At 35.9% G+C, this 15354-nt stretch overlaps 1 protein-coding gene across 1 annotated transcript; it reads left to right on the top strand.

The window, feature by feature from the left end:
• The first annotated feature begins 1456 nt into the window (after window positions 1–1456).
• Window positions 1457–15097, top strand: LOC106078961 (protein SAND-like). The gene is made up of 8 exons (XM_056026010.1): window positions 1457–1827; window positions 6952–7121; window positions 10019–10235; window positions 10426–10650; window positions 12537–12712; window positions 13129–13249; window positions 13577–13858; window positions 14118–15097. The coding sequence occupies exons 1-8, from the start codon at window positions 1486–1488 to the stop codon at window positions 14256–14258; spliced, it is 1674 nt and encodes a 557-aa protein (XP_055881985.1). The 5' UTR covers window positions 1457–1485; the 3' UTR covers window positions 14259–15097.
• The last annotated feature ends 257 nt before the right edge of the window (window positions 15098–15354 follow it).

Raw genomic sequence — 15354 nt, 5'->3', positions numbered from 1 at the left:
CTCAAAACCATCTGGATGGGTTTTAAACTTTTAAAAAAGCCATCTGTAGGAGAGGAATTTAAACTCAAAACCCCCAATTATCTTGGCTACGCTCAAATAATTTTAGTGTGTAATTTGCTTTTTTCTTTATATTGAAGAGGTATTTTTTTAAGCATCAAACCCCTCTGAAGGGGAGTTTAAACTTAAAACCCCTTTTGGCAACGCTCAAAGCATTTTGAGTGTCTAATTTGATTTTTTCTTAAATTGAAGATGTATTTTTTAGCTTCAAACCCCGCTTGGGGGGGGGGGTAAACTCAAAACCCCTTTGACTACACTCATAACATTTTGAGTGTTTGGTTTGCTTTGCTTTTAATATTAAAGAGGTAGGCCTATTTTTTTTTACCTTCAAACCCCGCTGAAGGGGTGTTTAAACTCAAAACTGAATCAAAACCCATTTAGCTACACTCATAACATTTTGAGCGCGTAATTTTCTTTTTTTTATACCGGGTATTGAAGAGGTATTTTTTAGCTTTAAACCCTACTTGAGGGGGGGGGGGTAAACTAAAAACCTCTTTGGCTACGCTCATAGAATTTTAAGTGTGTAATTTGCTTTTTTTTATATTGAAGAGGGGGTTTATCGTAAATTTTGGAGGGGGGTTTAAAATCAAAATCTTTCTTAACTGTGCTCTTGGAATTTGGGGATTGTCGTTTTGTTTTGTTTTATAGAAGAGGGGGATTTAACTGCAAAAACACCTGGTAGTTTTTTTTTAACTCGAACCCCCCTGGTAAGGAGTTTTAAACTCAACCCCCCCCCGGTAGGGGGTTTTAAGCTCAAAACCCCCTGGTAGGGGGTTTTAAACTGAAAACCCCTTTGGCTGTGCTGGGGCAAGTGATGGTTTAGTATTAGATCCAAATCTGATTCTCATCTAGATCTAGATGTAGAGTAGATCCAAATCAAACAAGAACACAACACTACAGTGTTATTTAACCTTGGTTATGCCAATATTAGAATATGCATCCTCTGTATGGGACCCCTCAACTTAAGAAAATAAACAGACACCAAATCAGACGCAAAATAGAGCTGTGAGATTTATTTATTGCAAATGAATATTCACATTTGATTACAATAACACCATTAGTGCAATCACTAAATTTAGACACACTTATGGACAGAAGACTAAAAAGTAAAGTAGCAATAATGCATAAATAACTTTACAAATACAAAACTTATAAAATACTCAGAAAGGTTAGGCCTACAAAGCCTTTCTTATTCTATATATGTATATATAGAGAGAGCATGGAATGGGTTGCCTGAATCAACCAAGAAAACCAAAGACTGCATAATATAAGTCACTGATTAACATTCGTGACACATTGTCTTCTCTTTTGAAGTAACGTCTGTAGTTTAAAAGATAAGATAATAAACGAAAAAATCGATTCTTTTCTGTGAAGAGGCATGTTTGATAAGGGAGATCAGTCTTAAACAATTAAAATTTCACTTGAAAAATGGCTACAGAAATAAGAGAGGCGGAGCAAAACGCTTCTGTTTCTGATTCAGATTCAGGACAATCAGATTTTATTGAAACAAATGAAATACCTGGAAAGAGTAGTAATACGTTGCTTGTGGCCAATGATTCTTTTGAAGATTTAAGCTATGCAGAACTTAATAATACTATAGTTGCTTCTCCTATGGGAACTATAAATTCCTTAGTGAAGAAAAAAGCGAAAAGATCACTTTCATTACCTGAAAGAGAACATGTTGAAGATACTGTTTCAGAGTCTGAAGTGGACGATTCTGAGGTGGAAACTTCTGAAATCTGTGATGATTCTCAAGTGGACATGATTGAGGTATAAAAGAATTATTTAATTAAGATAAGATTTAAGATAATTTTATTGATCCAATCAAAATAATCAAATGGAAATTCAGTTTGACTACAATAGTCTAGTGACAATAGACAACTTCAGCGTAACTACTTTACAAAAACAATATAGATGCAAATATGAACAACATTCACACACAAAACACATGTATAATACACACTCACAACCAGCGCTTTATGAGTTTGACTTCTATGTACTTCTCGATGACGACAGCTCTTCAAGAGATGGTAGCTGTATTTGAGTGATATGCCATGCTTTTTAAATTAGTCTACCTTAAGGCTACCTTTTTAAAAATACTTTTAATACTATTAAATAGTAATAGATCTATAGTAAAGTGCGAAGTTTGATATCGCATTAAGCCCGCTGGTAGCAATTTTCACGTTTGGATTTTTATAGCACCGTAACGGTCTGACCTATGAAAAAACTGATGGTACACAATGAAGTCATTTTCTTTTTATTCCAGCGCAAGAACACCACCTACTGCCACCTTTCCCATGCTCCACAACTTCAAATAGTCTATTTGAGCTGATGAGCCATCAGACTTAAAATTAGCCATAAGCTCATGACCCATTTCCTTCACTACCGGGTAGTAAAAAATAATAATTCCACACCTCTTGAGTTTGGCCTCACCATGAACTTAGCCTTTACAAGGAAAAGGAAATAGTATGTGTCGGAAGTGAAGAAAAAAGGTGCGAGCGCAATAGCAATATAGTAGTAATTTGGTAAACATTCAAAGAAAAAAGTTCGATATGAATCGGGGCTGTTCGAGCTTCGCTCTTTACTATAGATCCAATCTAATTATCATAACCATAAATAATAAGTTATAAGACTAGATTACTAAATCTAGATCTATATAATATAATATAATTATACTAGTCGACTGGCGGCATAGCATACGCCACTATTTTGCAGGGCCGGTCGGTAAAACTTTACATCCAAGGACCCTTTTGAAGAATGTTACGCAAGTGGCAGCACAGCGCTGTCTATCGCAACGGTAATCAGGTCACAAGGTCACTACCGGCTAGACGGTGTTGGTAGTATCATGTAATAGTTCGTGATAGATGTAGTCATTTTCTAATGATATGAAAACTCTGGATCTATATTATGTAATAAAAAAAATATTAAAAAGGCTATAAAAAAATAATGAGAATGAATTAATCATTACGCAAGTGGCAGCACCGCGTTGTCTATCGCTATGGTAATCAGGTCACAAGGTCACTACCGGCTAGACGGTGTCGGTAGTATCATGTAATAGTTCGTGATAGATCTATTCATTCTCTAATGACTTGAAAACTCTGGATCTATATTATGTAATAAAAACAAATATTAAAAAGGCTATAAAAAAAAAGTAATGAGAATGAATTAATCTTTATTTTTTTATTTTGTTTTTTTTTTTGTGTCACAAATGTATGGTACCGTTATCCTATATATATATATATATATATGTACGGGTTATAGGCCTATATTTATATATTTTTGCTGACACTATTTTTTTTTTCATTTGTAATGTTTTACAGACCTTAATTATTATTTTTTAATTTATTGATTTAATGTAATTTTACTTTAAAGTAAACCAATCATACTGGGTTTCGTATATGTGCAACATATTCTTTATTTTATTTTCAAATTAAATTAAACTTAATGGGTTTCCTTATAAGTACAGATATTTATCTGAAATCCACGCGTTTTCAATAACAGTAGCTAGATGTTTATGAAGAGTAGTGTGTAGCCTAACATATGCTCGCCCCTCCTCCTTTCACATTCTGGACTTGGAACCAGACAACAGTGGAGTTACCGGCATTTTAACTAAAATGTAACTGGTTGTTTTTTTTTATATTTAAAGCCGGTAGAGGAGACATATGCTATACAATACAAAGGCTCATTGCTGATGATTGCTGTATTAATGTAAATGAAATAAGTTGCAGTTGCACTTAAACCGTATAAACGAATATATATTATATAAAAAAAAAGAGATGAACGGCGCCATATATTCCTGGGCAGTCCCTATCTTTCTCTTTTTAAGTCTGTCGAGTATGATGGTAGTCAGTCTGTTGTAAATATTATCTTCCTTTTCACTGTCATTTGTTAAGACAATATCTAAATTAATCCTCTTCTTCACTGAATGGAATGAGGCTGTTATTATCCGTGGTCCATGCGCTTCCCATCCTATAAGTGCTCTCTGAGCCCGCTTAGACAGCATCGGGACTACTGCCTGTGTGCTCAAGTCCATAATGTGTAATTCTTGGAGGATCGTTTTTCAAATAAGGAGCTTCGAAACTGGACAATACACAAAGTATCAATCCTTTTTTGACACAGTAGACCAAGTTGGATCGGATATGCTAGATAAAAGAATTCCTGAGAACATCCTGTATGCTGAGCTTGTGGAGATCCAAGAAATGTACAAGATTTACCAACAGAGATGTCTGCAAGTGAACTTTGACGACTACAGGTATAAACAAATAGTTTGAGAACATCGCGCAGGATGGACAACAGAACAAACTGAGCGTGCTGGTACGAACCTCGCCGATAGCGAAAGAAATGAAGTTGCCATAAAGAAGGGGATGCAAAAGAAAGCAGCCCTGTTAGATAGCCCTAAAACAGGAGCATTCAGATACATGAACAGTGGCTAACTTTGCCGATTCGGAATCTGCTTACTTAGTAAGATCCCATTGTTCGTGGACTCAAAAAGGAACCCAAACTAGTTTTTAATGTGAGTACATTATTTACATCCTTTGTCTTTCAAGACAGAAGGAGACATATTACGGTCGCCAACCTCGTCATGGTTAACAAAATGTCCATTTGTAGCGTACTCGTAATATAAAAATCCAGTTATGGATTTACGGCAGTGCGTCAACCCTGTGCCTATATTTCCGCAAACCTAAAAATATACAAAATACACATTTTTTTGTTTGCATATTTAATAATTATAATTATTTTTAAAGTAGAAAAATAAGATTACATCTTTCTTCTAAAATATGGTATATTATCTTTAGATATTATTTCTTTTAAACTTATGCTTTGCTGTTAAAATGATTCAATCGGAGAGTCATACTCTAAAAAAAAAAAAAAACAAGGGCAGAAAAAAATGTATTTAAATACTTATTTAAAATAAACAAAACAGTTAACACACGATTAGATTTATAATATTATTTTTTTAGCAAAGATACGTAGGTCTATAATTAATTAATAATATATTAATTAAAATTCCCCAATTAAAAACATAAAATACCATGTAAACATTAATATTATTCCAAGAATAATTTGTACAAAAAAATCTAAATCTATATTACATAGATCTAAGATTTACCGTACTAAGAGAGGAGTGAGAGAGAGGGGCAGTGACCGGACGCGCTCTGCTAGTAGAGCGCGTGCGAGCAGGTGAGGTCACGTCAGTACGTCATCATACGTGTGGATAGACAGCTGCCAAATAATTGACCTGAAAAGCTAGGGGCCTTCGATATAAAGTTTTACCGGCCGGTCTTAGGCCACTGCAACCTATGTGACCAAAGGATACTCACTTTCATGGAACCCGCGCTAATTCAAGGTGTATAAATTATTAAATTAAACCATTTTATAACTTAAAACAAATTTCCCGCGCACTCCTGTCGATTTACCAGGAGCTCCTGGAAATCTCCCGAAATTGCAAAATATACGAAAAAGTCCTTAAAATATACGGAAATACATAGAAAAAAATTGTCGTTTTGGGGTATCATTCAATATGGAAAACGTCAATCCTACGCGCTTTAAAAAAAACGGCATTATGCATTAGCCGTAATTGTGTAATCAGGTGAAAGAAGCTTCTCGCGCCTCAAACTAATGAAGAATTACTTGATGTCAACAATTCTCAAAGATAGATTGAAACATTTAGTAATTCTTGCTATGGAGCGGGATCTATGTGGGAAACAGAATTATTATGATATACTGTATGACTTTGCTACACGCAAGGCTCGTAAAGTAATTCTGTACGTAGTAAAGAATGAATAACATGCATAGACGAATTTATTTTCTAATACAAACTCTTAAGTTTTATTTATTGTCCGCTTCCCTACCCAAACTTGGCCCCCGCGAAATCCGTTTCGAATAGGGCCCCACAATGCTTAAGTTTAAGTCCTGCCCTGCTATTTAGTGTTTATAAAATGTTTTTCATGTTTCGATGTTCCTTCAGAGTTGACGATACTTTACTTCCTAGTCCAAACCTCCAGCATGGGATGGGAGCGGGCAGGGTTTGACAGTCCAGCGCGCAGCCATCCGTAGCGAGCTGTGAAAACGTGTTCTCCCCCACCCTCTTGTTTTTTTTTGTGGGGTGACTATCCGCAGAAATAAGAGAGTGATCTTCCCTTTACTTCTGATTAGGGAAGAAGAGAATTATATATATAGATAGTCTAGATTCTCTAGAGATAGATCTAGAATCTAGATCTAACTGATTATCATTGACTATGTCTTATCTTATATAGACATCTAATTCAAATGCTACTTCAAAAAAGAAAATGATCTACATGTCATGCATCTACTAGTCATGCATGTTTACTTAAATTCTACCAAGTCACTGGTTTTCCTGGCTGGCTCAGGCAACCAATTTCATGCTCTAATAGCACTAGGGAAGAAGGAGCATTTGTACAAATTTATTTATTAATTTATTATTCTATAGATCAAGATGTATTTTATATGTATGTATAGTCAATATAGATTCCAAGTTATAACTATATCTTTATATACATATATATGATAGTATTAGTAAAGGAGACTAGATACCTGAATGGTTCGACATGTTGTAGACAAAGTGTCACAGTTTGAAATAAAGCTTTAAAGACCATCTTAGGTGCCAACTTGCTTTAACTGACATAGAAGAGAGCACCTGGCTGCAGGTGGCTTCCTAACAAGACATGGAGATCGCTTACAAAGGCTGCAGGATACACTTGTACAAAAGAAAATCCACTGGCAAGAACAGACTTATATATATAGATCAGGCTTTGTGTTTGTGTTTTTATAAATTTTTTTTTGAATCAATTAAATATATGCTTATTATATGCTTGTGTTGTGTCATTGAAATTGTTGTTTACAAAATCTTCAGTGATGATTGAAACATTTCAGGCAAGGGTAACAGAATTATCATTACAAGAAACTACATCCCAGACAGCTGATGCTCAAATACCACATCTGATGACAAATACAGATACAGATTATGTCAACTCTCCTGAGTGGAAGAGACAAAAGAAACATATTTTCATTTTGAGTGAGTCTGGGAAACCAATCTACAGTAGGTTAGTCAGTATGTATCTGTCTTAATTAGAAGTATTTAAATTGTGTGTATGTGTGTGTATATATATATATAAACTTGCTTATTATATATATATATATATATATATATATATATATATATATATATATATATATGGGATGATGGTAGCGGAAATTAACAAAATAATGTGAAAAGTCTCTTTATCTTGTGTTATTTTAATATATTTATAGAATAATCTAAATCATGTGTATGCAATTTATTAAATTAGAGTGTTTACTGAAAATTACTGGGGGACAAAAAAGTATATTTATGCAAAGATTTGATACACAATAAATTTTGATCTAATCATTCAACTTAGGAAGCGTGGTGGCTGAGCGGTAAACCGCTTGGCTTCCAAACTGAGGTCTGGGGTTTGAATCCTGATGAAAACTGGAATTTTTTCTTTTGGGATCTTTGGGCGCCTCTGAGTCTACCAGCTCTAATGGGTACCTGACATTAGTTTAGGAAAAGTAAAGGGGGTTGGTAGTTGTTCTGGCACCTGAGATGAACTCCTATTGAAAAATCAGAGCAGGAAGGACTAGTCCTCCCGTAGTGCTCTGGCAAGAAACTTAGCCGTCCGGCGTAGTGCCTCATAGCTACCATACAAGTCGAGTGACTGCACAGGCAAGTCCCCCCTTAGCTCGCGGAGCTGGGGACACTCGTACAAGACATGCGACACTGTTTCGACGCTCTCTCCACAGTGACGGCATCGGGAGTCAAAGTTAGTGCGGAACCGGGCAAAGTATGCCCCAATAGGACAATGTTCCGTCCTGCACTGCGCAACTATTGACTGCTCTGACCTCCTCAGTCGCCACCATGGATCGTCGCGATCTGGGTGACGCATGCGCTGCCAGACACCACGTGCTCTGTCGGATTCCTCCCAGGACTTTAACCACTTCTCATGAATGAGGGCTCGGATTTGTGCCGTTGCTTGTAAGTACGTGCTTGGTGCTTCGTGGTGTGTGGCTGCCATTGCACCCTCCCTTGCGAGGGCGTCTGCCGTTTCATTGCCCCTCACGCCGCAATGTGAAGGCGCCCACTGCATATAAACGACAGCTCCAATAGCTCGGCGGATGTTATCTGCGGCGCCGATTGCCTCTTCTATTACGAGCGACCCTCCCCCGCCGCCACCCATAACTAGGAGACTGGAGCGAGAGTCAGTGACCAACACCACCGTAGTGGCGCTAGTCTCGCGTTGGAGCATTCGGGCCCTAATGGCCTCGAACGCCCTAGTTATCCCTGTAAGTTCGGCATCCATGGAGCATGCAGCGTAGCCGCATGGACCAGAGAGCCTATCTGGTTCAGTCCGGTCGGGGTAGACAATAAGGGCCCCATACCCCGATCTATCGGGGTCCCTCATTACCGACCCATCAGTATAACAGAATATGGCATCTGATGGGTAGGATTTTATGGTTATAGATGCCAAATTTTGGAGAATGGCAGGTGTTAAGCGCCTCTTGGTGGCTCTCTCTTGCCCTAACAGGGACAGGTTTATTTGTGGGGCCGGCAATCTCCTCCACGGGGGGGCACGTACTGATTCTTCTGATAGGAATTCTATCAGTGGAGAGTCCAGCTGTATTTGACAAATTGGCCGCTATATGTAGGAACGATCGCATTTTAATGCGGTTCCTCTCTCTCCACTGTCGCACTAAAATTGAGGTGGGTAGCCTAGAGTCGCCCCTTTTATAGCGCTCGTAGGCCGTAAGTACTGCCCTCTCCCTCCTAAGATATAAGGGTGCCACGTTTGTAAAGATTTCAGCAGCGTTTGTTGGGCTTGTCCTAAAGGTGCCACAAATGAATCGTAGAGCCTGTGCTTGTACCCGGTCGAGTGATTCGAGGGCAGTTTTACTAGCGTATACTTGAACTGTATAGCTGTATTCGATTTGTGATCTGACTGCCCCTAGATACAATGTGCGTAGCATGTCAGCTTTGGCACCCCACTTTGTGCTGGCCAGCTTTCTTAATAACGCTAACTTCTCCGAGGCTTTTCGTTCAACTTCCTGGACGTGCTGGAGCATTGACAGTTTTCTATCCAGGGTCACCCCTAGATATTTTGGCGTATTTTCACACTGGAGTCGCAGCCCACCGAGTTGAAGCTCGAATGGAGCCTTAAGGATGTCGATTCCTAGGCTGAACAGGGACCAGGTCGTTTTGGCAACGTTTATCTGAATCTGCCATTTGTCGCAATACGAGGAGATGGTATGGAGGTCTGCTTGAAGTGCCGCCTGAATTTGGTCGGCTTTCTTCCCGGTTGACCAGAGGACAATATCGTCAGCATATAGCAGTTTTTTGGACCGTAGTGAGCTGGGCAAATCATTAAGAAAGGCTATGAAAAGTGTACAGGACAGGGCAGAGCCCTGAGGCAGGCCATTAAGTTGTTGTTTTGGCTTGCTAAGGGAGTGCTGGTATTTTGTACGTGTGCTCCTCCCTGACAGAAAGGATTGTATCCAATTGTATATCTTGCCCCGCACACCCATAGCTCTTAGCTTAAGATAGAGGCCTTGCTTCCACACACGATCGTAGGCCTGTTTTAGGTCTATGAACACCGCGTATGTGGTTGTTCTGGCACCAGAAACAGATGACCTTTACATCATCTGCCCTATAGATTGCAAGGTCTGAACAGGGAACTTTACTTTTTTTTACATTCAACTTTTAATAGCTCAAATTATGATTGTTACTAGAAAAAAATCATACTCAATATTTTATTTACCTCACTTATAATGCAATATAAATATCTTTGTATTCTATCACATATTACAAATATAAATACCTGTTCCATTTAAGTATGTCTATTTGTAAACTTCTGTTCACTTGTGTCTTATTCTGCCTGACAATTAGCCATTAAGTTGTTAAGAATAAAAGTCAATTTCCACTCTCCAGGCACGGCAATGAAGATAAGTTAGTCACTATCATGGGAGTCATGCAGGCTCTGGTTTCATTTGTAGCAGACAGCAACAAGGACACATTACGTTCCATTGTAGCTGGAGATCACAAGTTTGTCTTTATGACCCGTGACCATCTTACATTTGTTGGAGTCACAAGAGGCAAAGAATCCACTCAGCAAATGTTTCTTCAGTTGACTTACATGTACAATCAAGTAAGTCCAGAAAATTAAATTCATTAAACTCATTGAAAATTTACCTATTGTCATTTTGTTTCTAAATTTATTTTTATTATCTTGATGATTTAAAAAAAAATTAAAGTACAAATAGTTTGAAAAGCAAAAAAAAAACTAAAATGTGTTACTTTGACTGTTTTGTTGATGGTCAATTTGTTTTGCTTCACAGGTTATTAGCATTCTCACTCATTCCACACTGACACGTATATTTAAGCAACATAGAAATTATGATTTAAGAAGACCTCTTAGTGGAGCCGAGAAGTTTTTTGACAACTTGTTGAATTTAATGGATGTTGAGCCAGGTTTATTACTCACATCAGTTCGATGCCTGCCTTTAGATAGCAATGTACGAGATATTGTGTCACAAACTATAGCACAACATGCCAAAGTTAAAGTAAGTTGGTTCTCAAAAAAATATTTGAATTGGGCAATAATTAATACAAAAAAGATAGGCCAACAGTTAATATCCCTTTATTTTCAATTCAGCTAGCTTTTGAAATATTAATAATACTTAAGAAAAAAACAACAACAAACAACTGGCATTATCAGCCTTTATAAAATTAGAAAATTAAAGAATTGCATTTTTTTCTATGTCCCATTCTTTATTTACCTTTGTACACATCATTTGTTAAACTTCTGACTGTAACCTATCCCCACCATGGAATGTCTCTTTTATTTGCTAGTGCTTCTTGTTCTCTATTTCATCTTACATCCTCCAACTTCTCGATTCATACAGTCTCTGCAGTTCCATAGAATATTCAGACTAGTTAATCCACTTGGCCAGGATATCTACATTCATTAGAGAAATAAATTTGAAATATTTGTTTTTTTTGCTTTATTGATGTACAAGATGTATCAAAGAAGCTAGATCTACTTTTTTTTCCCTTTTGTCAGAAAAATCTAAATCTTACAAAATGCTATAATTAGATGATAGAAAATAATATTATGTTTTTATACTGCATACACCTTATTTATTAACTTTAATTTACACTGAGGGGGTAGAGATGTGGAAACAAGATGTGCGTCTTAATTGTAGTTATTCTAATACATTTTATGTGACCCATGAAGAAAACTGATGGAATATGGTGAAATTGAGACCAGGAATGGGATGTTAGCATAAACCAATTCTTTTTTTAATCACAGTATCCTTCCCAGCCCTATGTGAATATCATATATGGTTACTTAACCAATAAACACATCTCTCTTTTCTGCCTAATTGTTGTTTTATTTTTTGTACTGGTATTTCTGGGTCTGTGCAAATTGTACGACATCTCTGTAGTCATTGATAACTTATGTTACCATGTTATTGGCATCATGGAGGAAGATAGAGGAATTGGACAACGAAAACATTGTCCTACATCAAAAAGTAGTTTTGGTTTCAAGCAGCCAATGTTAGCTACAGTCCCAATGTTAGCTACAGTCCCAGTGTTAGCTACAGTCCTAATGTTAGCTACAGTCCCAGTGTTAGCTACAGTCCTAATGTTTGCTACAGTCCCAAAGTTTGCTACAGCCCCAATGTTAGCTACAGTCCCAATGTTAGCTACAGTCCTAATGTTTGCTACAGTCCCAAAGTTTGCTACAGCCCCAATGTTAGCTACAGTCCCAATGTTAGCTACAGTCCTAGTGTTTGCTACAGTCCCAATGTTAGCTACAGTCCCAATGTTAGCTACAGTCCTAATGTTTGCTACAGTCCCAAAGTTTGCTACAGCCCCAATGTTAGCTACAGTCCTAATGTTTGCTACAGTCCCAAAGTTTGCTACAGCCCCAATGTTAGCTACAGTCCCAATGTTAGCTACAGTCCTAGTGTTTGCTACAGTCCCAAAGTTTGCTACAGCCCCAATGTTAGCTACAGTCCCAATGTTAGCTACAGTCCTAGTGTTAAATAAGGTCCCAATGTTAGTTGCACTCCAATTTTGAACCCTTTAAAATGAAATAAAGAATTGAATATGGTATATTATTTGTAATTAATGTGATTACAAAAGTAGAATATAGAATAATATTAGGTGATGGGTGCTAAAAAAAATGTAAGTTTTAAAATCCTCACATTCAGTATGGAAAAGTGCTTTTATCTTATATATTATTCTATACATTAATGTAATTACACTATTTTAAAATACAGTGAAAAAACATTTTAATTTATGTAACACTTTCAATATTTTGTAGCATACTCACTATCAATTCCATTCACTTATTACCTTGATTAAACTTTTTTGCAATTTCATATTATTTACTATGAACATTTTGCTAAGTATAGACTAGTCACCTTTTTTATTTTTCCAGGATTTAGTGTTTGCATTGATAATAGCACAAAATCAATTGGTTGCTGTAGTCAGAATGAAGAAATATTACCTTCATCCAATGGACCTTCACCTCATTTTAAACCTTATTAATGCATCAGAGTCATTTAAGGCAGCTGAATCCTGGACACCAATTTGTTTACCAAAATTTGATGCTGCGTAAGTATCCTTTCCTCAATTGAGATCTTCAGTTTAGCATTATAACAAGGTGAGGTGAGAGTTAGCATTAAACAAAATAGTAGGCCTGGCCCCCGTTAAATCAGTCATACTCATACAAAGTACATAAAAATCAAACAAAAATTATATATATAATTTATTTTTGTATTTTTGTTGTATTAATTAATAATTATTATTTTAAAAGAAGTGAATAATTATTTTTGCTTTTAAAAAAACTTAGAATAGTGGTATGGTATTCTGAAGCCTAAAAAATAATTGCTAATGTACACTGTTTTCAGACAGTGGACAAACAGGATCTATCTGGGGTTTGCCTCTGAGTTTGTCTCAAAATACAAATTCCATTTTGTAAAATCTTGATTTTATTTTTTTAGTTGGCCTGTATGTCTTTTTTCTTTCAGAGGATTTCTTCAAGCCCATGTTTCCTATTTGGATGAAGAATGTCAAACATGTTTATTGCTTCTCTCCGTAGACATTGAGGCATTCTATACACTATCTGAATGTAAAGCTAAAATACAAGAGGTTGGTTATTATCTTACTACAAATAGAGTTTTAAAGTCACTTTGCAACATGTTCAATGTTTCTATTAAGACTTTGAACTACTTGATAGTTAGTTTTGTTTTTTGTGTTGTTTTTTTTAACATTTATGTTAAACTCATTGAATTGAATTATAAGAACATTTCTTTTTAAAAGGCTTTTGTTGTAAAGTGTCAGTAACTAATTAAATTGTACAGTTGTTATGTTTTCATTAAATAAAAAAAGAAATAGAGTGTGCAATTGTATTTTAGGCTAAGATTTAACAGCTAATTAGTTGACTTTTTATTTTTTTTATAAACTGTCATTTAACAGAGACTAATCAAGTACAATGCTTTAGCAGCCATCAACAATTCTTTGAAGCGCAACTCCTATTCTATACAGCAGTGCAGTATCAGTGACTTAAGACATTTCTTGTACAAGTCTCGCAGCACAGCTCAGTACACAAGTCCTGAACTAGAGGCTCCATACAACACAAAAGAAGAAAAGGAACGTCTGTTTGGACTGTACTATTACCTTCATGACAGGATACACACTTCAGGGAGAACATTAAAAATATTGTTTCACGTTGGGGCTTATGAAACTTTATTGGGCTGGGTAAGTTTGGATCCATTAGGTGACACTTGATAGGACAACAATCTTATCTATAAATAGTAAATGTCCTGGTATATTAATTGCACATTTTAAATTAATATTTGCCTGTGAACATAGTGTCATTTGTACAAATAATTGTGTAAAGTATCAAATAAGTGTGTAAGTAATATCATTTGTTCAAAATCAGTGTGTAAAGTCATGCTGTTTGCTCCACTCATATTTGTGGATGAATTCTAACAGTTTTTGGTCTCCATGATTTCAGGTGACTACAGGCTTTGAGTTGTATGCTGTGTTTGGCCCTTTAGTTACAAAGATGAGTGCCATCCATGCTGTGAACAAATTGTTGAGGTGGATCAAGAAGGAGGAAGACAGATTATTTATATTAAGTTCTGTGACATTCTGATCATTCCAGCTCAAGTTTTTTTTTGTTCCAGTTTTCTGTGATATACTTTATTATTTCTTGTGAGCATCAGTTTTCTGACAGGACAAAACAAAACAGAATGCATAACTTACTGTTTATCTTTAAGTAAATAATGACTCTGTACATATCATCAGTCTTTAATTCTACTAGTCTCTATTGTCATTAGTTTCACTTGCTTTTTAAAACACTTTAGACAGAGTTGGTTTATACCAGAAAATGATTTAGCTATAAATTTGAATACATGTAGTCACACATCATTGTTTGCAGAATATTTATTTGAAATTCTGATTTTTACATTAATTTTAAACCCATTCTGTCTACCTTAGCAATAATGACACTATTTGATTATTTATTAGAATAATTTAAAATAATTGCATTATATTCAAACATAAAGTCACATGGTCCTAGAACACTCACTAGTAGGTAAAACTCTAGGCTTTTACTCAAGATATTATTTTTTTTAAAAGGGTACCACACTTTTGTATGTATATACTCTTGATGTATGACACTTTATATGGACTATTTCATTACTAACATATGCTGCATATTAATGACATTAAGGAATAATTATTATATTTTAACCAATATGTTCTTGGTCTTCAAGGGGTGGTTTTACAAACATAGTGACTTGTACTAGCTAGTGATATTTAGGATAACTATCATGTACAATATATATTATATGGGCTTCATATATTTCAGTTAGTTCACACTGTGTACAAAAAATGTCTTTTAACAAATTTGTTTGGATGATTTTTAAATGCAATAATTCAATCCAATGTTTATTTATGCCTTGTTCAAAATACATCTAAAAATATTTCGTACTTCTTTATAGTCTCCATTGATGGATCTCTTTAGTGTTTTGTCTACTGGCACATTTTCTGAAGTGAACATCAAGAACAAACATACACGAACTAGAAAGTACAAGTAAGGAGTGCTAAGAAGATTCAATTTTGTAATTACTATTTTGTGTTCTCTAAACACGATAGACTTTTTGAGTTTTCTGGTCTATACTTAGTGTTTTCTCTGGTCTATACTTAGTGTTTTCTCTGGTCTATACTAGTGTTTTCTCTGGTCTATA

Source organism: Biomphalaria glabrata, chromosome 4 (assembly GCF_947242115.1).
Source record: "Biomphalaria glabrata chromosome 4, xgBioGlab47.1, whole genome shotgun sequence".
Taxonomy (NCBI): domain Eukaryota; kingdom Metazoa; phylum Mollusca; class Gastropoda; family Planorbidae; genus Biomphalaria; species Biomphalaria glabrata.
This window is presented reverse-complemented; position numbering and strand designations above follow the sequence as displayed.

Coding starts and splice junctions, on each gene's coding strand:
- LOC106078961 (XM_056026010.1), top strand. CDS start 1,486: ATGGCTACAGAAATAAGAGAGGCGGAGCAAAACGCTTCTGTTTCTGAT. Junction 10,236..10,425: donor TGACTTACATGTACAATCAA/GTAAGTCCAGAA, acceptor TTTGCTTCACAG/GTTATTAGCATTCTCACTCA. Junction 13,859..14,117: donor ATGAAACTTTATTGGGCTGG/GTAAGTTTGGAT, acceptor CCATGATTTCAG/GTGACTACAGGCTTTGAGTT.